Here is a 25,028-nt window from a genome sequence, read left to right as displayed (position 1 = left end):
ATGTCAATAATTATAGGTTTTTTTCACCTTTTGTTTAAAAGGCTATAAAAATATAATAATGATGCAGACTAATGCAAACACATCATGGGAAAGGTATTTTAAAAATGTAAAAGTGCCAGGTGGAGCTGCTGAAATGTTAGTCATGGGTGACTAATTAGTTTAAAGCATCGTCTCAAGTTTATGATACATAGTTAATACAATCTAATAGTCCACCGGAACAATATCCATCTTTATTTAATGTCGCCATCTAGATGAAGAAGATCGCAATGGCAGAACGCTCTCTGTGAAAACTACAACTCCCATGATGCCTTTCACCTGGCGGTACTTCCGCGTTCGGGCATGGCGTTGCGGTAGTGAATGTTGAATGAGCAAACGAGATGGACGGAAAAGCTGTAAAAGCAATATTATTTGACCTGGATAACACTCTCATTGAAACGAGACAGGCTGGGGAAGTGGCGATTCAAAAGGTGATGAAGATTATTGGTGTCATATTAGAATAAAACCTCTGTTGGTTCTTGGTGACGTCAGCTTAGCCCCAAGGACTGTAAATAAGAGTCAATTTTTGAATGAGAATGGTCAATTACTCAATTATGAAGAATTTCTTTCAATCTATGGTTTTCCTGTTTCTGCTAGAGAACATTCAATTGTGTTTGATGCAATACCAGATGGTGCTAGAAGGTTACTGTTTTGCTCCTAAAGGTTGAATCCTGATCAGAATCAGAATCAGCTTTATTGGCCAAGTTTGAACATTGCCATTGAATTGAAGTAGCAACAGTAAATAACAAATGTACAGTAAATAAACAATGTGGCACTTATTAACATATTGACAATTAAAAAAGTGAAAGGTGCAGCAGTACTGGGGTAGACATGGTAATGATAGCTCTTAATAACAAATATACAATTAAAAAGGTGAGCGGGGCAGCAGAATGAGGTAGATATATAATAGATTATTGGGAGGTGCATTGTTACAGTATATTGCACGGTGATTGATTCTCTGAGACTCTATGAGTGATGAGAGTTCATCAGAGCAACAGCTCGGGGGAAGAAACTGTCTCTGAGTCTGGAGGTTTTCCTGAAGTCCGCTGTCATCTCCACAGTCTTGAGCGGGTTCAGCTCCAGGTGGTTCTGACTGCACCAGTGGACCAAGGACAGTAAATAAGCCTCAGTCCAAAAGCGATTTAATCTTTGGCTTCAGAGGGATTTGACCATTACTGGAAGATCCTTAGTAGCTAAAGTTGAAAGCCTCTCCAGAATTATATATGCAGCTATGGCTCTTGATGTTTCAAAAGACATACGGTATGCACAAAAATAGACAACATTTTATTCAATTTTATTTGGAAAAAGAAAATGCATTATATTAAGAAAGATGTGATGATAAACAAGTTATGCTCTGGCGGCCTTAATGTCTTAGATTTCACTTCCCTAAATGCTTCCTTCAAGGTCAAATGGATCAAACTTTTCTTGAAAAATTCCAACTCAATTTGGAACTTTATTACTGCCCATGTGTTTAATTTATTAGGAGGACTAAATTTTCTGCTCAGATGTAACTACAATATTTCCAAATTACCTGTGAATCTATCTAACTTTCACAGCCAACTTCTATTATCCTGGTCCATGATGTACACACACAATTTCTCTCCCCACCAATATTTAATCTGGAACAATCAAGATATTAGATTAAAAAACAAATCTTTAAATATTAAGAAATGGGTTGATAATAATATTTTACTGGTTAGTCAACTATTGAATGACAATGGTCAATTACTCAATTATGAAGAATTTCTTTCAATCTATGGTTTTCCTGTTACTGATAGAGAATATTCAATTGTGATTGATACAACACCAGACGCTGCTAGAAGGTTACTGTGTTTTGCTCCTAAAGGTAGACATTGTAATATTCCAAGGTTAAATCCTGCAGACATATATGGGTCAAAGACGTGACGCTTACTTTTTCTGTCCGATGGAACTTTTTACCTAATAATAAACATAAAAATTAATAAAAAATATAACATGTATGTCTAATACGTTCCTTCTACATGTGCCCACTCTTATTTTATTTAAACATGTTGGTTATTGGTCATTTTCTGCCATCTGAAGTGTGAAAACATCATGTGGGGTGACCGTCCGGCCTTGACTTCTGTTTGGACAACTGGTTTTAAATCACATTCAAACAATTTAAAAATAATGCTTGCCCTATTGGGCATACTTTCAAACTTGTTTTAGATTTATTGACAAAGTTATGGAACATTTGTACACACATTTCAATCATAATACACAAACTAATCTTGTCCGAATATGTTCATTGTCTGAATTATCATCTGGGGTGACCATGAAAAAAATACAATTGAGGGACTTTTATATTGACAATCATCTCAAAGAGGATGTTGCATCAGCCAGTTACTCCATGAGGGTCCCAGAGAGACAACCTGCATGTCAGTAGTCTCTCTCTCCTTTACAAATAAATCCTCTTTCTAACTGCTGCAGTGTATACGTCACATTTTGATATCATGTGGGGTGACCACCCTAAAACTGTAAATAATTCGTTTTATTTGCAAATCTATATTTTGAAGGTAAATTTGTTAGTGATATGTGGTGAGAAGTAGCTAGCTTAGATCATATAGCTAACTGTTAGCCTGTTATATTTGATTAAACTTGAAAGCATCATGTGGGGTGACCACCTGTCATGTGGGGTAACCAACAAATGGCAATTCTGTATCAAATTCAAAATTGAATGTCTATCAGTTTTGGTTCAAATATAAATTATTGGTATAGCATGCATAAGTGGATACACCTTGTACACATTTTAAATCAGTTTTATGAATTTTAGAGTAAGTAAGAGGGTGACACTGCCATTATGGATAGAATGTATTTAAAAATGGTTTTCAAAAAATGAAAGGAAAAATGTGTCTATCTTTCTTGAACAGTTAATTTAATTACTGATACTTATTAAAATATAAATTTTGTTATGGAAATCTATTAATTTTGAGATAAATGGTCGCCCCAAATGACGGTTTAAAGGTTTAAAAACACTAAAATACCTTTGTTTGAAGTTTTCACATACATGTATGTGTACACTACATTTCAAATGTTTGGAAAATGGCCAAAAATATCTTTATTTTAAGTATTTTAAAAATGGGCTACTCAAAGGCCTTATACGTCTTTGACCCATATGTTGCTAATATTTGCCCTTTACTAAGTGATAAAGATACAAATCATTGTATTAGGTATATTATACAGAGAGATATTGTTTCTAAACCTGCAGCAGTTTTCTATTGAAATAACTTATATAATGAGATAAATTGGAAAAACACATGGGTCTTGTCAAGAAAATGTATTATTACAAACAAAGTAAGAGAGGTTACTTTTAAAATACTTCATAGATTCTATCCAGTCAAGACTAATCTTATTAAATATAAGATAAACATTGACACACTCTGTTATCAATACAATATCTCACTTATTCTGGAATTGCACATATACTCATGTTCTCTGGATTGACCTTAATCATTTTATAAATGCTAAAGTTGATTCTTTCTTTAAGTTGAGCATCCAACATGTACTATTTGGTGTATCAAAAAATGATATGACAAACCCAGTCAACGTATATTTTATCAACCTTCTCTTAATTATTGCTAAATATCATATTCACTGTACTAAATCTCCTAGCCAACGTAAAAATATAATTGTTCTCAAAGCTATTTTAATATCATATTCAGACAGTCTTAAACAGAGCATAAACCTCAAAGCGGTTAAAACGAGAAGCTTATGTGAAAAATATAATATTTCCTGATTTTTTTTTTAATTTATTTATTTTTCGTCCTTAAACCTCAAGCTTTCTCAGGGTGCTTGCGCAAGTCTTGAAAGTCTTAATAAGTATGGAATTTTGAAACACTGTTTTCCAAACCTTGAAAAGTCTTGAATTTTGTGTGAAAGTCTTAATAAAGTATGGGGAAAAAATGTATGGTAGAATTTTACAGTATGCTCAAAGGCATTGTGAAAATGTGAAATTCATGTACTTGTGATTTTCATGTTTTGAAACGTTTTCATCAGTAAAAACATAATTTACTGTGAATAATGCATTCATTGAATACTAGGCTATAAAAAATTCTAACAAACATTTCTAATAAACACAATTGGTACAATCTCAACCAATGAAGTCGGCAGTAGGCACACAAGTATACAAGTACGTAAAGTTAAGGTCTTGGGAAAAAAAATATCAGTTTTAAAAAGGTCTGGGAAAAGTCTGGAATTTTAATTTGGAAAAAGAGCAAGCACCCTGTTTCTATTTTATTTTGATATATAATTTACTGTCCTTAATTTGTAACTGTATTTTATCCTGAAGTTTTGTACCTTTTTCCTGTATATATCTGTCAATAATAATTATAAAAAAAAAAAAAAAAGGACGGTAAAAAAGTCATTATTGACTGACTTACCATCAGACAAGGTGTAATTTAATGGGTTTAAAAAACACTTAAATCCCTGTTTAGTATATTTCTATATTTTGATATTCTAAAACCCCATGTTCACAACATAATGCTTCAATTTTACTATCCACTATCCACTTCAATTTGACTATTTATGGGTATTTTAAAGGGGGCACATGAGGAAAAAGTGCTCAAAAGTAGATATCTGCGTGTCAGTAGTGGCTAACAACTTAAAAACTTAAATAACAATCAGTTTCTGAAACTATGTCATCCACTGAGCGGTTCAGAGACTGATGACGTCACAGATCCAGATCAGGAAAAGTTATCCATCTTTTAAATCTGGTTTCAAGCCTTGATGCACGTACTGCACGTTTTAAGTGGATTGCTCAGATCTGTGACATTGATTGAATACCTTTTTCTGTTTGTTTCTTGTAACCAAGAAGACGAATGTTTCAGAAATTTCAAAAAGATCTCCAGAAATAGTGTCAACTTTAATCTTCTCCTTAAGCTCTTAACATAACAACCATGTGAAGGTTTTGCCAACAACAATAACGGGCAGTCGTGTCACATAGTAACGTAATAAATGTTTGCTTTTTTTCAATCACCTTTTTCTCTTTAGTAGTCTTTATATTTATTTTAATAACTGAAAATAAAATGTACCTGCCACTCCACACCTGTTATTCTGTCATTTAATGTGTATTTTTCTTTGTAAATGTCTTATATCCCAAAATACAGATGTCTAATCTTCATCAAACCTGAATATTTATTCATTGTGCACATTTACTTTAACAAAGAATTCCCAAAACAAGGATTCTTTCAACAACTCCCAGCACAGTCTGGTGCCTGAAACCACTTTTTTATTTTTGGATTTATTTACTCAAACAGGTTAAACAAAAAATAATCAGAATACATAAAATGTATATACCAAAAAAAAAACATAAGCAAAACAAAGCAAATTAAAGAGACAAATCTATATGTAGATAAATATTTCCTGTTTGAAAGGGTGTAGGATGAAGTTTCAAAAAACGTTCTGAGTCCTACCCCTTCTAATGTTCTGTTTTTACAATTTCTTCATTTCACAGAACTCCGATAGTAAAAGTGGTTCAGCTGAGCAAGGCACTTTGGTCACTGGCTGTCAGTTCATGTGTCTATTTTCCATTTTGTATCGATTAAAAGTATTGATTTTAAAGATTTGTTTAAACTGACTGGGTGATTTGCATGATTTCATTTCATCTTTGCAGTTGTTCCACAAATTAACTCCCTTCACTGATACACAATGGGTTTTGATGTTTGTTCATACATGCTGTTTTGGGAAATGACACATTCCCCTGAGATTGTGTTTATTTTCTTTTATTTGAAACAACTTCTGGATGTCTTGTGGCAACTGATGATGATTTGCTTAGTGCATGATTTGTAAAGTTTTGAAGTCGACCAGATCCTTAAATTTGTGTGTTCTCAGTTTGATGAAGAGTGGGTTTGTTGATTCTCTAAAGGCCGCTTTATTAGGGCCCGAGCACTGAAAGTGCGAAGGCCCTATTGTATGCTCGTTTTAATTTTTCCTACGAATTAGGGCCTTTTTTTCCCCCTAAACGTGCCCCAAAAGTCACCAAATTTTGCACGCAAGCCAGGCCTGGCGAAAAATTTGATATTTAATGGTTTGCATTAATGGGCGTGGCAAAATGGCTCAACAGCGCCCCCTAGAAAACTTTGTGCCTCAAGCCCAACAAGAAGGTTTGACGTATATGCACGAAAATCGGTATACACCTGTATCATGTCGCAACTTAAAGAAAAGTCTCTTGGCGCCATGGCCGAAACCGAACAGGAAGTTGGCCATTTTGAATTAATCGTGTAATTTTGGCGCAATTTTTGCCATTTCTTTGGCCGTTTCTTCGCCCGAACCGTAACGTACACCCAGGTGTGTTATACATCAAAATATGCGTCTCCATTCTGCGACAATGCGCATTATTTTTCAGTCAAAAGCGTTACCGTGGCGACGATAGACGCCAAAAAGCGCGCCCCCCCCCCCTTCATCTGATTGGTCTATATTTGATAGTTCCTACTTTCTGCCATAACTTTTGAATGGTTTGACATAAAGAGTCGTGGGTGGTGTCATCGGACTCGGTTTTGAGTCCTTGACCTTAATTGGTGCAAATTAGCCCCTTTTTCTGATTGGTTGTCCCTATTTTCTGGCATAACTTTTGAATGGTTTGACAGAGTTATGGGTGGTGTCATCGGACTTAGTTTTGAGTCCATGACCTTTATTGGTGAAAATTGCACGCGCGAGGGCCTGTTCGCGCTTGCAGCTTTAATTTACAATGGTTATTGCTCTTTTTTGAAGTTTGAATATTGAACTTTAAACCATGTTATGAGTAACTCCTGAACTGGAAATATGTGTTTTAAGGTAACTTGTTTCTGTGACTCTTTCAGACGAGTGACTTTTTGAAGACCACGCTGGACATCGATGACGACACCGTCCGCAGCATTTGTGGTAAATTCAAGCAGAAGCTCCTACATGAGGAGTTCGATTCCTCCTCTGGCAGATCCATAGATGAAGTCCGAGTGCGTCACTGGGAGGAAAGTATTACTGAGACCTTGGGTCATTGCCCCGGGCCTTCTCTGGCAGCTCAGTGCTACGACCGGTGGAAGACCAGCCGTCTGGAGGTCCTGAGTCTGTCTCCTGAAGTACGAGACCTGCTGAAGCTGCTGCGCAGCAGCTACAAGCTGCTGCTGCTGACCAACGGAGAGACCAAGACTCAGAGGGAGAAAGTGGAGGCCGTCGGTTGTGAGGAGTTCTTTGACGCCGTCGTAGTCGGAGGAGAGCACCCGGAACAGAAACCGTTCCTCTCCATCTTCACGTTGTGTTTCCAGCTGCTGGGGGTGGCGGCGCAGGACTGCGTGATGGTGGGAGACTCTCTGGACACGGACATCCTGGGGGGCGTCACCGCCGGGGTCAGAGCCACGGTTTGGATCAACAACGATGGTGCCGTGTTAGACGGTCCGGCGAAGCCTGACTACTCCATCCCAACCGTCCTAGACCTGCCACATGTTCTAGCTCAACTCCAATAAGTGGATAACTGTCAGTTTAAGTGGGATGTTTTTTACTACGAAGATTTAAACAATACAAAGTGGACCATTTTCATGCAGAACTGTTTTCTTCTGGTATATTTCGCTGCCACTAAATACTTGAACTAGGGGTGTCAAATTAGCGCGTTAATTGCAATTCATTACAGGCATATTTAGCGGAATTAATTAATCGCATACTCAAACTTTTTTAATCGTTTAATCAAATTTTTAATCTGTAACTTTACTTTTTCTGTTTGCGAGTTGCCTTTATTTTGAAATCTGTTTGTGCAGTGGACTTCCTGTGTCTGAGTTGTTATTTGCAATGAATTAATTACAGGCATATTTAGCACAATGTTATTAACGAGTACTGTACCAGCTTTATAAATCAGCCTCTAAAAAAAAAATATATATATATATATTAAAATATATGATATATATTTTATACTAAAAATGCATTTTGTTCTGGTATATTTTCCTGCCACTAAATACTTGAACCAAGGGTGTCAAATTAGTATGTTAATTGCGATTAATTAATATGTAATTATAATTGTGATTAATATTTAGCGCGTTACTTTTTTTAATCATTTAATCGAATTTTTATCTGTAACTTTACTTTTTCTGTTTGCGAGTTGCCTTTATTTTGATAAAGTAATGTTTGTGCAGTGGGCTTCCTGTGTGTGAGTTGTTTATTGCGATTAATTAATTCATTAATTACAGGCATATTTAGCGCGTTATTTTTTAATCGTTTAATCTATTTAATCTCTAACTTTAATTTTATACTTTTATATTTTGCCGCCACTAAATACTTTAACCAACTGTGTCAAATTGGTTCATTAATTGTGATTAATTAATTACAGGCATATTTGGCACGTCATTTCTTTTAATCGTTTAATCTACCGGTATTGTTTAATCTCTAACTTACTTTTTCTGTTTGCGAATTGCCTTTATTTTGAAATCTGTGTTTGTGCTGTGTTTGACCTGCCAGAAGTTCTAGCTCAACTTCAATAAGTGAATAACTGTCAGTTTAAGTGGGATGTTTTGTTTTTTACTACGAAGATTTAAACAATACAAAGTGGACCATTTTCATGCAGAACTCTGGTATATTTTGCTGCCACTAAATACTTGAACTAGGGGTATCAAATTAGCGCATTACAGCATACGTAGCTTGTTTTTTGTTTTTTTTTTTGTTTAATTTAATTTTTAATCTGTGACTTTACTTTTTCTGTTTGCGAGTTGCCTTTATTTTGAAATCTGTGTGTGAGTTGTGGGCGGCAAACAATGGTAGTCACACCTTGAAGTGGACGTTGATTGGCTGTCACTGTGTGATACATTTTTATATCACCACTAAATGCTTTAACCAAGGGTGTCAAATTAGAGCGTTAATTGAAATTAATTAATTACAGGCATACTTAGCATGTTATGTTTTTTTTTTTGTTTTTTTTTAAATCGCTTAATCTATTGTTAAATCTCTAACTTTACTTGTATAAAGTAAGGCTCTCTCTTTCTCGAGAGGCTGGAGAAAGTTTTTACATCTGTTCAAGTCTGTTAAAAAAATTACTTTATAAAGCCACTTTTTTTGTTATATATCAATGTTTTGATCAGCCACAATAATGTAATGAATTTAAAAGGAAAACACCTCAAGTTGAGGGCTTTTCTCAGCAATTTTTAGGTGCGATTTAAAAAAAAAAAGAAAAAAAAAAGAATTGCAAACCCAAGCATGTTTTTTTTTTTACTCGTGACAGTCACGTTTTACCAACACAGATGTTATTGTTAATGAGAACTGTACCAGCTTTATAAATCAGCCTCCAAGAAGAAAAGTGTTTCACTTTTACCATTTTTTTTTTTTATTAAACACTCCACATTCAATCACAGGCATCTCAGCATTCAGGCTGATTATATATATAAAAATACTCTTGCATGGAGCTCAATGTTTTTCTTGTATCCATCTTCATAAAGTTTTTAGAATAGAGTCAGGTTTTGTAAACGAAGCCCAGCGAGCAGACCGACACTTTCCTCCTCGTCCTCTTTGCAAAACTCACTTAACATCCAGTTTGACTCTGATGTTCATCGCCGCCAGCTCGGCCACGAAGTAGCGGAAGACGTAGGGAACGGACACGGACGCGATAGCGTCGCTTTTGCCGCACAGCGTGCAGACGGTGTTGCGGTGGCGCGTGGCCGACCAGGACGGCGGCGGCTTCTCCAGCAGCGGCGAGAGCAGGCTCCCGCAGTCCACGCAGACCTGCGCCACGGAGCGGTCGGAGCAGTTGAAGAGCCGGTCGTGCAGCAGGAAGGCCGAGCCGTGGGCCAGCAGGGCGTCGCGCTCCATCTCCCCGAAGCGGATTCCTCCCTGGATGTTCCTCCCTCCCACCGGCTGGTTGGTCACCTTGTCCCGCGCTCCCGTCGTCCTCACCTGGAACTTGTCGGAGACCATGTGCCGCAGCCGCTGGTAGTAGACGACGCCGATGAAGATGTCGGCCTCCAGCTCCAGGCCGCTCACGCCGCTGTACAGCCGCTCCGTGCCGTAGTAGTTGTAGCCGCCGGCGCGCAGCATCTCGCCGAAGTGCTCCAGCGCCGAGTTCTCCTCGGAGAAGGTGAAGGGCGTGGCGTCGTGGCTCAGGCCGTGCAGGGCGCCCGACTTGCCCGCCATGCTCTCGATGAGCATGCCGATGGTCATGCGGGAGGGGAAGCCGTGCGGGTTGAACAGGATGTCCGGCGCCATGCCGCTCTCCGTGAAGGGCATGTCCTCCGCCGGCCAGAGGCGGCTCAGGATTCCCTTCTGGCCGTGGCGGCTGGCGAACTTGTCTCCGATGGTTGGGTTTCTCGGCACTCGCACCGTGATGCAGACGCGCTTGAACGGGCCCGAGCCGGCGTCGTTGCTGCAGACCTTTATGTTGTCGACGACGCAGGCCTCCTGGCTCCTGGAAAACACAAGAACGCTGGTTTACTGAGTCGTCTCCGTTGAGTAAAGTCAAGTAAAAAGTAAAGCAAGTTTATTTGTATAGCACAATTCAACACAAGGTAATTCAAAGTCTTTTACATCAACATTAAAAGCAGCAAGACACAATTAAAACATAAATAACAAATAAAATGATAAGAAGAGGTAAAATAATAAAAAGTAAAAAAAAAAAATGTTAAAGTAAGGGCAGTAGGTACATCACATTCTTAAAATGGCAGGAATTAAGTTTCTATACGGTCAAAACGTACAAAGACCGGGTCAAATACAGTATTACAAAAGTAATCTGCCGATTCGTGCGGTGAATCAAACAAATTTGACAATTCTACGTCACAATGCCTTCATTCAGGGCTTATCCATAACTTTGCGCATTAAAAGTATTTAAGAGTACGCTTAAATAACAAATAAAATGATAATAAAAGAGGTAAAATAATAAAAAGCACAAGTTGTTAAAAAATAAGGGCAGTAGAGTCCAGCAGGTAAGAAGGCCTGTGTTGAAAAAAAAAAAAAAAAATTCTGATTCTAAATCAATTCTCATATTAATTCCTAAAAATCTATTCATATGTCTAAAGATCGATTTTTTATCATTACATTACAACTTTTGGTATTTTTTAGTTTATGCCTAAAAAATGAATCTTTTGTTGACACGAGAATAACTGGTGCCATGTTTTTACCTTTAAATATGTTTTAAAGGTATGAAAACATTAAAGTTTTCAGTTATAATTGCATAAATTGTCTACATTTCATTACTTTATATACTGTCTTCGGGTTACATTTGCATGAAATGCTAAAAATCAAATTCTCAAAAATTCTAAACCGAAATAGACAGAAAAATAACAGCGATTTCATCCGTCTCTGTTTCCTCCCTGGATCTGTTTGGTAATTCTGCTCCACATGATGTTTCTGAAAGCAGTTCCATCAGCATTCTGGGAGCTGATTGGTCCTTACAGCATCATTAGCTGCCAATACTTGCTGTTGAATCTCAATATAATACTAATATTAATATGTTGCATAACTACACAGTCATATAATTCATGCAACAGCTCAAAAAACTGTTTTAATAACTGTAACCCAAATCGGATCGAATCAAATCTTGATAATCGATTCTGAATCGATTCTTGACAATTGAATCGATCCCCAGCCCTAGTAAAAAGTTAAAAGCTGACGACACGTACTTGTAGTAGTTGACGAAGGTTTGTCCCGTGTTCAGGTTGATGTAGCTGTAGAACGGGTCTCCGTACTGAAGCGTCGCCCCGATGTGAGGCAGACCGTCAGCGTCCAGTCTGTCCTTCACCTTCGGGTCTCCCGGCTTCACCCCGAACACCACGCAGTTCACTCCCTTCATCTTCTCCGCCAGGTCGATTAACTCCGTCTTGTAGATGCTCCCGTGGGCGAAGCCCCTCTCCCACGACGACTTGTTCACAATCTAACAAGATCAAGAAGAGCATCAGCATTTCATTCCCACCACGAGGCGGCCGCGGGTCCTTAACAAGTCTTGAAATTTCATTTTTGCTAAAATAAGGCCTTTAAATGTCTTAAATCTCAATCCAAGTGTCTTAAATTTAGAGGGAATGTATCCAGTCATCATTAAAAAGTATATTTTCATCGTTTTGAGGAGAATCTCCTGAGGAGGTTCTAAATCTGTGTTGCCAGGTTGGGCAAGTTTCAGCCCAATTAGGCTGAAAAATATATATTTGGGCTGCTTTTCCTGGTTTATACTAAATATTTAGGAGAAATTATCAACAAAAAAGTTGCCATTACGGCAGAAAAAAAGTAGAAACTCAATGATGTTTTAATTGCTTTAATCTACTCAATTTAATTGTAGTCTTTGTTTGGAGCCTGAACTTTTTGGGGCTATTTATTGGTGTTGTGAAGTTTCATTTGCTTATAACTTGAAATGTAATCATTTATGTATGATTTGGGCTGGTTTTTCCTTATTTTGGTGGGTTTTAAATTAAATTTTTGCTAAAATAAGGCCTTTAAATGTCTTAATTTGGCTTAAATCTCAATCCAAGGGTCTTAAATTTAGAGGGAATGTAGCCAGTCATCATTAAAAAGTTTATTTCAATTTTTTGAGGAGAATCTCCTGCTTAGTTTCTAAATCTGTATTGCCAGGTTGGGCAAGTTTCAGCCCAATTAGGCTAAAAAATACATATTTGCGCTGATAAAATATGGGCTGCTTTTCCTGGTTTTTACTAAATATTTAGGAAAAATTATTAACAGAAAATTTCCATTAATTGCAGAGAAAAGTAGAAACGTACACAATAAACTCACTGATATTATATTTGCTTTAACCTACTTAATTTAATTGTAGTCTTTGTTTGGAGGCTGAACTGTTTTGGCTTCATTTGCTTATGACTTTAAATTTATTCAGCATTTAATAATTTACGGTTTTAACAGAGAACGTATGATTCTGTCAGTTTTTTCATTATTTTGGCGGGTTTTACATCACGCCTGGGCTGGAACCTGTCAGCCAGATGTGGCAACCTCGAACTCAGCGCTGGATTTCTCAGTGACTTCTCTTTTTGGTCTTAAATGTACCTGTAGACAGCCTGCACCAAGTGAATAGAACTAAAACACTATTACACCCTTTAATCCTCACCATGGCGTCCTCCATGTCGTAGCCGGTGTAGGAGATGACGGCCACGATGGCGTTGGTGCCGCTCGGGTAGTTGTCCAGGTCGTAGTGGTCGTACATGTACGGCCGGACCAGGGGGCTCTGGGGCGTCTGGAGCCGGTACAGCTTGTTATCGGAGCGGTCCATGAAGGAGTGCAGAGGGAAACCCATCGTCTGCTTACCTGGAAGGAGAACAAGAGACCAGAAATTGCAGAGACAGGATTTGAAGATATATGACACTGTCGCGGCGGCCGTGACTCACCCATCTGACACTGGTACATGTTTCTGGGACTCTGGTTGTGGTCGGAGTAAGGGATGAAGTTGGCCACCACGCTGAGCATGCTGTGAGGGAACAGCTCCTGGTGCGTGGTGACGCCGGCTTCAACCTCCTTCTCAAACACCGCCACGTTCATGTAGAGCTGCAGGACGACAGAGAGGACACTCCACCAATCAATCAATGTACTTTATTTGTTGAACAGGGACCGTACATATTTATAAACACATGTGTAATATGCATGATTGTAGCCAGAGGCTAAATTTCCACCATTCATCCCTGCGGCAAATTAATGCTAGACACAGAATCGGACACCAGCAGACATACGAGACGAGATATGACATCCAGGCAGTGTCCAATCACAGACCGGGATTCCCAAAGCGAGAAGCCTCAATGCAGATTGAACTTTCATGTAGACACAAACGTACACTCATTCACATGCACACATGAGCATAGCTGTGCACTAACAAACTTATTTTATCAGGAATTAATATATTTCATCCAGCAAACTGACATTTTTGCTGATTTGACTGCCGTTTTTACCTGAACTGCTCATGTGAAACACGTAACTGATGGTTGAGGAGCTGGATGGTCCCAACGATTTTATTTGCTGCATCGATCCAACGCAATATAATTAAAAAACGTGCTTATTAATCACAAAACACAGTTTCAACAATATGACCAAATTCGCTCCGACCCGCTGTGTCAGTGTTCACCGCAGACAGACTGCAGCTTCACCGGGACCAACGGCTCTGATGGTTGATGTTGGTCCAGGACCAACCTTGTTAAGGAGCATCAAACTCACTCTTATCTACGCGGAAATAACGCTAAAATATAAAGAAGGCGTCCCAAAGTGTGATCCATGGTGAAATAGGAAACTGAAGATGTGCACGCTATATATAGATATATGTAGACTATATGCACTTTGAAAGCCCCGCCTCGACTTTAGTGTGAATCTACCAAGCAGCGCGATGCAGGCGTCAGGAGATTTTTGACGCTTTCAGTGTGAATCCAGCATTAGTCACACACATACCTGCTCAAACGTGCCAATCAGCTCCTGCTGGCCGAGACTCAGGTTCTGGACGGGACGCATCATGCGGCAGGGCGTCGTGAACAGGTACAGGCCGGGATACAGACTGGCCTTGCCCGTCTTGGGAACCAGGACGATCTCCATCCAGGAAGGAACCGTCTTCTCTCTCAGCACCTGCAGGGATGAAGGTCAACCATCAGGTATAGACTTGCAGTTCCAGACCGGTCTTGGTCGAGCGGTCTCGAAGGGATTTGTATCGTATAAAATCCAGGTAGGCAGTTTTTTTGTTTTCTAAATATTTTTTATATTTAACAGCAAAAAGACAGTCACTAAGAAATCCAGGGCTGAGGTCGAGGTTGCCAGATCTGACAGGTTTCAGCCCAGACGCGATGTAAAACCCGCTGAAATAATGTAAAAAAACAGCTCAAATCATACGTTCTCTATGTTAAAACCGTCAATTATTAAATGTGTAGTAAATTTCAAGTCATAAGAAAATGAAGCCAAAAAAGGTTCAGGCTCCAAACAAAGACTAACATTAAATTGAGTAGATTAAAGCAAATATAATATCAGTGAGTTTATTGTCTAAGTTTCTACTTTTTTCTGCCATAATGGAAACTATTTTGTTAATTATTTTTCCTAAATATTTAGTAAAAACCAGGAAAAGCTGCCCAGATTTTTTTTTTTTTGTATGATTCAGCTGTTTTTTTCATTATTTCCACAGGTTTTACATCGCGTTCGGGCTGGAAGCTGCCAGATATGGCAATCTCCACCTCAGCGCTGGATTTCTTAGTGACTTTTGTCTTAAGTGTCTTTTTGGTCTTAAATGTTGTCTGTAAATGGTATTAATAGTCTTAACCTTGGTCCCTGGTAAACACATCCTAAGTATTCATCCAAGATCACTAAATAACTAGGTTTCTTTTTGGTCTCAGTCTTGAGCTGAACTAGTCTTGGTCTTGATCCTCTCTGGTCTCGGTTTAGGCGGTCTTGACTACAAGTCTAATGGCGCTTTTCCAATAGAACCTACTCAGCGTGACTCGACTCGCCACGGTTTTGCGCTTCTCAGCTAGGGGTCGAGGCGGATGGAGGCCTGCAGAGTAGATACTTTTTCTGTAACTATTCTGCCGAGGTTCTAAGCGGCTGAATCTGACGTCATCACACTACAGGCCACTGATTGGTCGGGGGGTTGGAGTCAGACGTCTGAGTCAGGAGGAGGAAATCAGTGAAAGAGCGACTCGTGGCTTCTTCATTCTATTCAACCATCAACAGCAGCAGAAGTCTGTTTCATGATCCAATTCTGAGGTGCAGATGTTCATAAACCTGGTGCTGAGGAGAGAATTAAAAAGGGATCTAGACGGGCGATAAGGAACGACCAGATCCACCAGGAGTTCTGTCTCTTCATAGCTGCTCACGGCTCCAGCTGACTTTTCAGCAGTGCCGAGACAAACTAAAATTTTTTTTAAAGCGTCGCCACTTGAAGTTTCTCTCACTATTATTTTTTAACTTGGTATCAAACACAAGTCACAGACCCAGCAGCACATCTATCATCTCCTCCAGGTTCTACATCTTTAGTGTTGTTGTCTTCATTTAGATCACACAATCAAATATGTCACAGCAGCTTCGCTCCAACCTCCTACTTCTCATCTGGGTGTTGAAAAGAAACGAGGGCAAGGTGAGGCGAGTCGGGATTAGTAGGTACTAGTGGAAAAGCGCCATAACTTGTACATACAGGGCCAAGTGAGAGGTGATACTTTTACACAGCCGACGTACCTTGAATCTGCGCAGTGAGTCGACAACCATTGGTGCCAAGTCTGTCTCCACCCAGCCGACCACAGCTCCGTCCAGAACCACGGAGTAACAGTCTGAGAAGGCCCGGCCCGGGGATCCGTCCACCGGGGTCACGCCTTACAGGCACAGGCATAAAAGACTTTTATACAGGGCTGGGGATCGATTCAAATGTCAAGATTCGATTCCGATTCAAAATGGATTATCACGCTTTGATTCGATACGATTCTGATTTGGGTTAGTGTTATTAAAACAGTTTTTTCAGCTGTTGCATGAATTATATGACTGTAGATATGCAACATATTAATACTGGTATTATATTGAGATTCAACAGCAAGTATTGACAGCTTGATGCTGTGAGGACCAATCACATCCCAGAATGCTGATAGAACTGCTTTCAGAAACATCGTGTGGGTCAGAATTACCAAACAGATCCAGGGAGGGAACAGAGACGGATGAAATTGGTTTCATTTTTTTCCATTTATGAGAATTTGGTTTTTAGCATTTTATGCAAATGTAACCCCAAGACAGTATATAAAGCAAAGAAATATAGACAATTTATACAATTATAACTGAAAACTTTAATGTTTTCATACCTTTAAACATATTTAAAGGCAAAAACATGGCACTGGTTATTCTCGTGTCCAAACAAAAAAATACTAAAAGTTGTAATGTAATGATGAGGAAAAAAAAAAACAACATATGAATCGATTTAGAAAATTGATATTCTCAACACAGGCCTACTTTTATACATTCACTTCAACTCCCTAGAAAGCATTTGGAAAGGCGAGGCTGCCTTTCCGTGTTCGGATAAATGTTATTTCTCACCGAGGGAACAGAGAAGAGCCGGCAGCGAGTTGGTGGGCGCCACCTGAGCCACGATCTCGCAGCTGGCGGTCATGTGGTTCATGAGGCCGCAGGGCTCTCCGTCCGGGGTGTGCACGGGGCACATGAAGCCCCAGGACTCCGGCAGCAGCTTCCGGACCGTGGTGGTCCTCATCTTGGCGAAGGCCGCGCCTCTGTGCACGCAGCGGAAGTGGGACAGGTACCGGATGAAGTTGAGCTTGTCGGCCACGACGCACAGGCCCGTGTTCTGCAGCATGCCGAGACCTGCGGAGGGCAGGGAACCGCTCTGTTAACCACAAACACCAGACCTGCGTGAAGCTGGCCCCACCCAACACAAGACTCAGTAGAAATATTCTCAATCGTTTGTGCTGCGTTAGTGCTGGTTTTGCAGAAATACATTTTGTTTGTGCTGCTTTAGTTTTTAAGATATCACGTTATACAGCGGGGAAAATAAGTATTGAACACGTCAACATTTCTCTCAAAAAACATATTCTAATTGAGCTATTGACATGAAATCTTCATCAGATGTCGGCATCAACCCAAGTAATGCACACATACAAAGAAATCCAAACATTTATGTCCATAAATTAAGTTATGTGTAATAAAGTGAAATGGCACAGGGAATAAGTATTGAACACATTAGGGCTGGGCGATTTTAGACAAAAATAAAATCCCAATTTTTTTCTCTGAAAACCCGATTTTCGATTTCGATTTTTTTGGCAAAACCACAAAAGACAATGGAATAAATTGTTTCAAATATTTTATCTTTATTTTTAAAGAAAAATAGCAAACAAACTTCCCTATTGGGAATGAAGTGCAATTGAAAGATACTGTAAATCCTCCGTGAGTTTAGTAAAGTGACAACATTTACAATTTTCTTGACCAAACAAAGATGACTAGACGAGCTCTGTCTGTAATGCAGCCAGCTGCAAAAAAGGAAAATCGATTTTCCTTTTTTAAACATCGTCTTGATTAATAAATCCGATTTAGATTTAAAATCGATTAATCGCACAGCCCTAGAACACATGAAGAAAACGAGGGGTAAAAAGGTCTGGAAAGCCAAGAAAACAGTTGGAGTTTGTCAGTATTTAGGAAGTGAACCTGTCCCCTATTAGTGCAAAGTCATATCAGCTGGTTTAGTCCTGATTGATGCCTTTTAAAAAGGTTTCAAATGTCATTCTAAGTTCACGCAGCCCCCCGACTTTGTCCAAAATTAACCAAAATGGTCTCATTTGTTTGTGCTGCGTTAGTGCAGAGAAAAAAAACGTTTGTGCTGCTTTAGTTTTTAAAGATATAACGGGTTAATGACACAATGACGTCACGCAGCCCCCCCGACTTTGTTGATGTTTACGGTGAAGCAAGTGTCGTTTTCGTGAGGACTAAGCGTGACGTTCCTGCTTTGGGTGTTTTTCCCAGTTTTGAGTCTCTGTGCATCAACATAACATAAGTGAGTATTTAAGTTTTCTAAGTGCACCTGTTTTAGTTGAGAGTAATGTGTGTAATTTTAGCTGATATTGCTACTGTTTCAACATGTAATGGCGTGGCCCAGTAGCGAAACTCCTTGAAATTGTGTTCAGCCAAAACTAAAATAGATCTCATCTTATATTCTTCCCTTTTTGTAAATGAAATGTCCTCATTTCAATAGTGGCACATTCAAAAATATGGATCTAAGTAATACAGGACCGTCTCAGAAAATTAGAATATTGTGATAAAGTTCTTTATTTTCTGTAATGCAATTAAAAAAAACAAAAATGTCATACATTCTGGATTCATTACAAATCAACTGAAATATTGCAAGCCTTTTATTATTTTAATATTGCTGATTATGGTTTACAGTTTAAGATTAGGATTCCCAGAATATTCTAATTTTTTGAGATAGGATATTTGAGTTTTCTTAAGCTGTAAGCCATGATCAACAATATTAAAATAATAAAAGGCTTGCAATATTTCAGTTGATTTGTAATGAATCCAGAATGTATGACATTTTTTTTTTTTTTTTTTTTTTTTTAAATTGCATTACAGAAAATAAAGAACTTTATTGCAATATTCAAATTTTCTGAGACAGTCCTGTATAATCAGCACTAACGCAGCACAAACAAACGAGACCATTTTGGACAAAGTCAGAGGGCTGTGTGACGTCATCGTGTCATAATAAACCTGTTATATCTTCAAAACTAAAGCACCACAAACGAAATTTCTTTCTGCACAAACCAGCACTAACACAGCACACACAAACGGGACCATTTTGTTTAATTTTGGACAAAGTTGGGGGGGCTGCATGAACTTAGAATGACCTTTGAAATATAACGTGATATCTTAAATACTAAAGCAGCACAAACAAAATTTCTTTGTGCACTAACGGAGCACAAACGATTGAGAATATTTTCACTCATATTGAGTTTTGCGTGGGGTGGGGGGACCAGCTTCACGCAGGTAAAAACCAGACCTCTGAAACCAGCCGTGCGTATTCACGCGCATCTTTTACCCGTCTTGGAGACGAGGTTCCCGGTCGCCAGGAGATATTCAAACGACTTGGTCAAGTCGGTGCCCATGGACAGCAGCTTCATCACGTTCTCATCGCTCCATCCTCCAGACAGTTTGGCTCCTCTTTTGGTGAAAGCAATCTTCACAGAAGTTAACCAGGCCGTCAATCTCTCCTGAGAGGATTAATTTGGTTGTTAAGCCACTGATGAAGTTGACATATTTCACACATACAGTGCTGTTGCAGTAACGAGGCCCTGACTGGGAGAAGGTAAACCTGCCTTGAGGAACATGAGGTAGAGCTGGCCGGGGGTGAGAACCTCCTGACACATGATGCTGTCCGGGTTCTCCTCCATGCACTCCTGCTTGGCGAACGTGAAAAGCTTCTGGGTCATCAGACACAGCATGTAGAACTTCTCTGTGTCCGACTTCAGGTGAATGCAGATGCACTCGCTGCGTAGAAGAGAGCACCAATTATTTTTACCAAAAGCTGGATGTTTACACACACATCACTGTTATGACCATCACTCCACAGCCAGGTCTTCATCTTATTTACTATTTAAGCGTACTCTTAAATTAAATACTTTTTGAAAACCGCGCAAAGTTATGGATAAGCCCTGAATGCAGGCATTGTGACGTAGAATTGTCAAATTGGTTTGATTCACCGCACAAATCGGCACAGATTACTTTGTAATACTGTATTTGACCCGGTCTTTCTAGGTTTTGACCGTATAGAAACGTAATTCTTGCCATTGTGAGAATGAGATGTCCCTTCTGGATCTACTGCCCTTACTTCTTAACAACTTGTGCTTCTTATTATTTTACCTCTTCTAATCATTTTATTTGTTATTTACTGTTTAATTATGTCTTGCCGCTTTTAATGTTGATGTAAAGCACTTTGAATAACCTTGTGTTGAATTCTGCTATACAAATAAACTTGCCTTGCCTTTCCTTACAGATGTGTGATGAGTATGATGAAGATTCACAGAACAATAACAGCTCAAACCATTAATAAAAAGTAGATTTTGAGAAGAAATCAATGTTCATCAGGTTGTAAATGTACAAAAATCAAATGTTCCTTGAGCACTTACTTCAACAGGAACCTGGCACACTCCTGGTTGGTGTGCCACTCCGGCTGGTTCAGCTTCACCCTGAATCGCTCTCCCAGGAAGTTGAGCACTTTTCCGCGGGTGGTGCAGCCTTCCTCCATGACGACACGCAGCATCTCCGACACGCACGTCTTGTAAAAGGAGTTGTCCTCGCGGCCTTTGATCAGCTCCTGGTAGATCTGGAAGTCTGTGAAGTCCACGAGAGCCTGAGGGGAGCAGAAGACGAGATGAGTCGACATCCAGCATCGTACAACACAATGCTTCTGCTTCATCAACACGGATAAATACCTTCAGAGCAAAACCTAAGGGCAGGAAGAAGAGCTCTTTGTGGTAGATGAAGTTCAGCATCACCATCCCGTTCTCCAGATAATGGAGGTTCATGTTGACTGCCGAGTGCTCCTCTCGCACACAACGCATAGAAATACCTGTTACAAAGGAAAAGATGATAATGATGTGCCACTCTAACTTACTTTTGGTGCTGATATTTCCTCCGAGGATCATCTTTTTTATGATATTTACCGTACTGGGTGTATCCCTGACCCCTGGTCTTCCACTTGGGTCTGGACATTGCAATGGGATAGTTCCTCCTTGGCATTATGAGCATACGGATAATCTTCTCAATGCCGTTCACGATGAAATAACCCCCCATTTCCTGTATGAATTAAGTTTAGTTTGTACAGCATTTATTAAGAGCAATGCATTTGATAAACTCCATAATGTATTTTATTTATATAGCACTTTCAAACAGCATTTCGGTGTGCCAAGTAATAGATGAAAAGGAAGATAAATAAGAACCTGGCAACCAAAAAAACAATAAAAACCAAACCAAATGTAATAGAGGGAATGCGCATTACGTCACAGATGCGACTTCACGGGCGGGTTTCGCCCACTGAGTGTCAGAAAGACTGAGTGTCAGAAAGACTGAGTGTCAGAAAGACTGAGTGTCAGAAAGACTGAGTGGCAGAAAGACTGAGTGTCAGAAAGACTGAGTGTCAGAAAGACTGAGTGGCAGCGTAAACTTTCAGTTTGAGTAACTGGAAAACATCTAAAATGGGAAAGAGCTGTTGTACGATCGACTGTACTCATAGATTTAACAAGAAATCGGAGTTAGTGTTTTACAGACTGCTGAAAAATACACTTAAGACAAATGGATCTCTGCAATTCGCAGAAACTACTGGATTCCAGGCACCGAAACGTGGATTTGCGGTTCCCATTTTGTATCAGGTAATGTTGGATTTTTGTGTAGCTAACGTTAAACGGTCAAATCATAAAGTTCGGTGTCCTCATTACTTTAATTTCTACAACAAATCCTGCCTTGAAGTCGGACCAAGCGTCAAGACTTTTGTAAGCCTTCAAGCTTTGCTTCGTGTATTTCCCCGGCGTAGAAATTAAGTACATATAAATATCAGGAAACTGGATTCATGGCCAAATATTAATGTCCATGGACCACTGGTTCTTGGTAACTGTACCAAATATTAATGTCCATGGACCACTGGTTCTTGGTAACTGTACCAAATATTAATGTCCATGGACCACTGGTTCTTGGTAACTGTACCAAATATTAATGTCCATGGACCACTGGTTCTTGGTAACTGTACCAAATATTAATGTCCATGGACCACTGGTTCTTGGTAACTGTACGGGTCACTGTCAAGTCCAACTGACTTTAATTTAAGCCGAAAATCTGCTGTTATCCCGTCTTCTCCACTAGTTGCAGCCATTTTTGCTCATGTTTTGCCACTCAGTGCAAGTAAGGGGGCTGGTCCAGTGGGGAAGTGACGTCAATGCATACCCTCTATAAGATAAAAGTGTCATCACACTCTTAAATAAGACCAACCTCTGCTTCTTCGTGATGTTGTACGAGCTCTTTGGGAGACATGTCGTGCAGGTTACACAGCTTGGACTTCACCATGATCGGCATGAAGCCCATGGACTGCTTGATGACGCCTCTGGGAACATCGTTGACGGACCAGCAGACGTCCATCTGCGACGACACAACGATCATCCAGGATTAAACACCGGGTCATTCGTGCTGCGAGCATGTGTGTAAATGTAAAGCTGTTACTGTACCATGACTCTTCCTCTGTAGGTGCATCTCCTGCCTCGACACTCGGCAGGAAACACCTTCGTCTCGGTGCAAATGTTGCCCTTAGCGACCGCAGGGGGGCAGATGGTGGCTTCAACGAAGTTCAACATGATCTTGTCATTGTTGGACATGAACTCGAGAGGGGGGATAGCCTGAGGAAATACAGCAGATTTACACTGAGAAGCTGTTTTCTTCCCACAAGATGCACCATAGAGCTGTGAAACTGGTCGATAGACTTGTAGTTGAAACCGCCTAAACCAAGACCAGAGAGAGTATCAAAACCAAGACCAAGACTAGTTCAGCTCCAGACCAAACAGAAACCTAGTAATGTCCTGATCCTGCGTGATTGTAGAACATCATCCTGGTTCAGCTAGTTTCCATATGAGGTTGTTTTCAACTGCAGCTCAATAACAGAGAAGTGGATGATGATGTTGAACTCACTATAAATGTTTCCATCCATCAGCTGAGATCAGATATGTGTGGCGACTGCACTACCGCTATTTCTACACTATTGGAGGATTGACTCCAGTGCTTTTAAGGATTGACACGACTACTAACTAGTCCCAAAGTCCTCTAGCAGAAAAACCAGCTCCAACACCCCCCTCCACCTCAGAAAAGTCAGGAATAGTAATCACTGAAATGGACCTGATGCTTAATCAATCACAACGATATGCAAATATTATTCATATATTTATTCAAACAAGGCCGTTATAAACACAAAACTGTAATTAAATACTGACACATGCAGATGCAGCAAAACATTAAATCAGATGCAAAATACAAATAGTTTACAAAACTGTACATTAACAAAAGGAAGAACTGCTGATCACCAGATTCTGTCACCTTGGTGCAACGGCATCTATTGGAGATGCATATACAGGACTGTCTCAGAAAATTAGAATATTGTGATTTTCTGTAATGCAATTACAAAAACAAAAATGTCATACATTCTGGATTCATTACAAATCAATTGAAATATTGCAAACCTTTTATTATTTTAATATTGCTGATTATGGTTTACAGTTTAAGATTAAGATTCCCAGAATATTCTATTTTTTTTTAGATAGGATATTTGAGTTTTCTTAAACTGTAAGCCATGATCAGCAATATTACAATAATAAAAGGCTTGCAATATTTCAGTTGATTTTTAATGAATCCAGAACGTATGACATTTTTGCATTACAGAAAATAAAGGACTTTATCACAATATTCAAATTTTCTGAGACAGTCCTGTATATTTATGGTTATATTTATTTTTGTTGCTAGATTGTCTGATGGGTGAGGTAGTCCAGACTAAATGTAGCATTTCTTTGTTCTGCAGCAATATTGCTGCAATAAAGCATTTGATTAAGATTCCCAGAATATTCTATTTTTTTTAGATAGGATATTTGAGTTTTCTTAAACTGTAAGCCATGATCAGCAATATTAAAATAATAAAAGGCTTGCAATATTTCAGTTGATTTGTAATGAATCCATCCAATTGCATTACAGAAAATAAAGAACTTTGTCACAATATTCTAATTTTCTGAGACAGTCCTGTATAGTTAGGGTTAGGGTTAGGGTTAGGTATATATTGGTAAAAGAGTGTGACTGACCTGCACCACCTCGGCCAGTCCCTCCGTCACCGCCTGGTCAAAAGACTCGACATGAGCTTTAGTCAGGTTTTGAACAGCAGCATGCTGCGTGTCCTTCAGTTTCCCGAAGTTTCCGTCGGTCAGGTTCTTTAAACTCGGACCTTCGGGCAGATTTCTCCACTTATTTGAGAAGTCCATGTTCGGGATCTCAGACTCATGTGCGTGTTTAGTGTTTACCACACGTGTGACCCGGGAAGAGGAAAGCCTCTTCTTCAGTGAGGAGTTCAGGCTGTCTGGTTTCTCTACCGCCACCTCGTGGGCGGTGGTGGAATTGTATCTTGAAATTATAGTTATTTTAGTCCTTAAATGTTTTTTCTGGCGTTATTTTAAATATATTTGATGATTTATTTCTGTTTTCTAAACTAAGTAAGGAGTAGACTTGTAGTTCTCGAGACCGGTCTTGGTCTCAAGACCACTTTTCTGTGGTCTTGGTCTTGCTAAACTATTTGTATTCTGCATCTGATTTAATGTTTTGATGCATCTGCATTTGTGTCTGTATTTAATTACAGTTTTGTGTTTATAACTATGGAACGCTGAAACAGTCAAAATTAAATAATTAATTAATTAATTAAATCATTGAATAAATGTACAATGAAATAAATACAATACAATAAATACAATATATAGGATATATAGGATATTTGAGTTTTCTTAAGCTGTAAGCCATGATCAGCAATATTAAAATAATAAAAGGCTTGCAATATTTCAGTTGATTTGTAATGAATCCAG

The 25,028-nt window shown here is 39.2% G+C and overlaps 2 protein-coding genes across 2 annotated transcripts; one reads left to right on the top strand and one right to left on the bottom strand.

Annotated features, from left to right (window-relative positions):
* Positions 1–326: 326 nt before the first annotated feature.
* On the top strand, positions 327–9,295 carry nanp (N-acetylneuraminic acid phosphatase). The gene is made up of 2 exons (XM_061745052.1): positions 327–467; positions 6,852–9,295. Exons 1-2 carry the CDS (start codon positions 378–380, stop codon positions 7,488–7,490), a joined length of 729 nt encoding a protein of 242 aa, XP_061601036.1. The 5' UTR covers positions 327–377; the 3' UTR covers positions 7,491–9,295.
* polr1b (RNA polymerase I subunit B) lies at positions 9,263–24,484 on the bottom strand. Its single transcript, XM_061745051.1, has 15 exons — positions 24,261–24,484; positions 22,650–22,817; positions 22,417–22,563; positions 21,099–21,231; positions 20,868–21,004; positions 20,562–20,785; positions 19,752–19,923; positions 19,475–19,646; positions 16,972–17,253; positions 16,129–16,262; positions 14,365–14,535; positions 13,320–13,476; positions 13,043–13,239; positions 11,616–11,866; positions 9,263–10,405 (listed from the first exon to the last, which is right to left on the bottom strand). The coding sequence occupies exons 1-15, from the start codon at positions 24,435–24,437 to the stop codon at positions 9,523–9,525; spliced, it is 3,405 nt and encodes a 1,134-aa protein (XP_061601035.1). The 5' UTR covers positions 24,438–24,484; the 3' UTR covers positions 9,263–9,522.
* Between the last annotated feature and the right edge of the window lie 544 nt (positions 24,485–25,028).

This window comes from Cololabis saira, chromosome 17 (assembly GCF_033807715.1).
Source record: "Cololabis saira isolate AMF1-May2022 chromosome 17, fColSai1.1, whole genome shotgun sequence".
In the NCBI taxonomy this organism is placed as follows: domain Eukaryota; kingdom Metazoa; phylum Chordata; class Actinopteri; order Beloniformes; family Belonidae; genus Cololabis; species Cololabis saira.
This window is presented reverse-complemented; position numbering and strand designations above follow the sequence as displayed.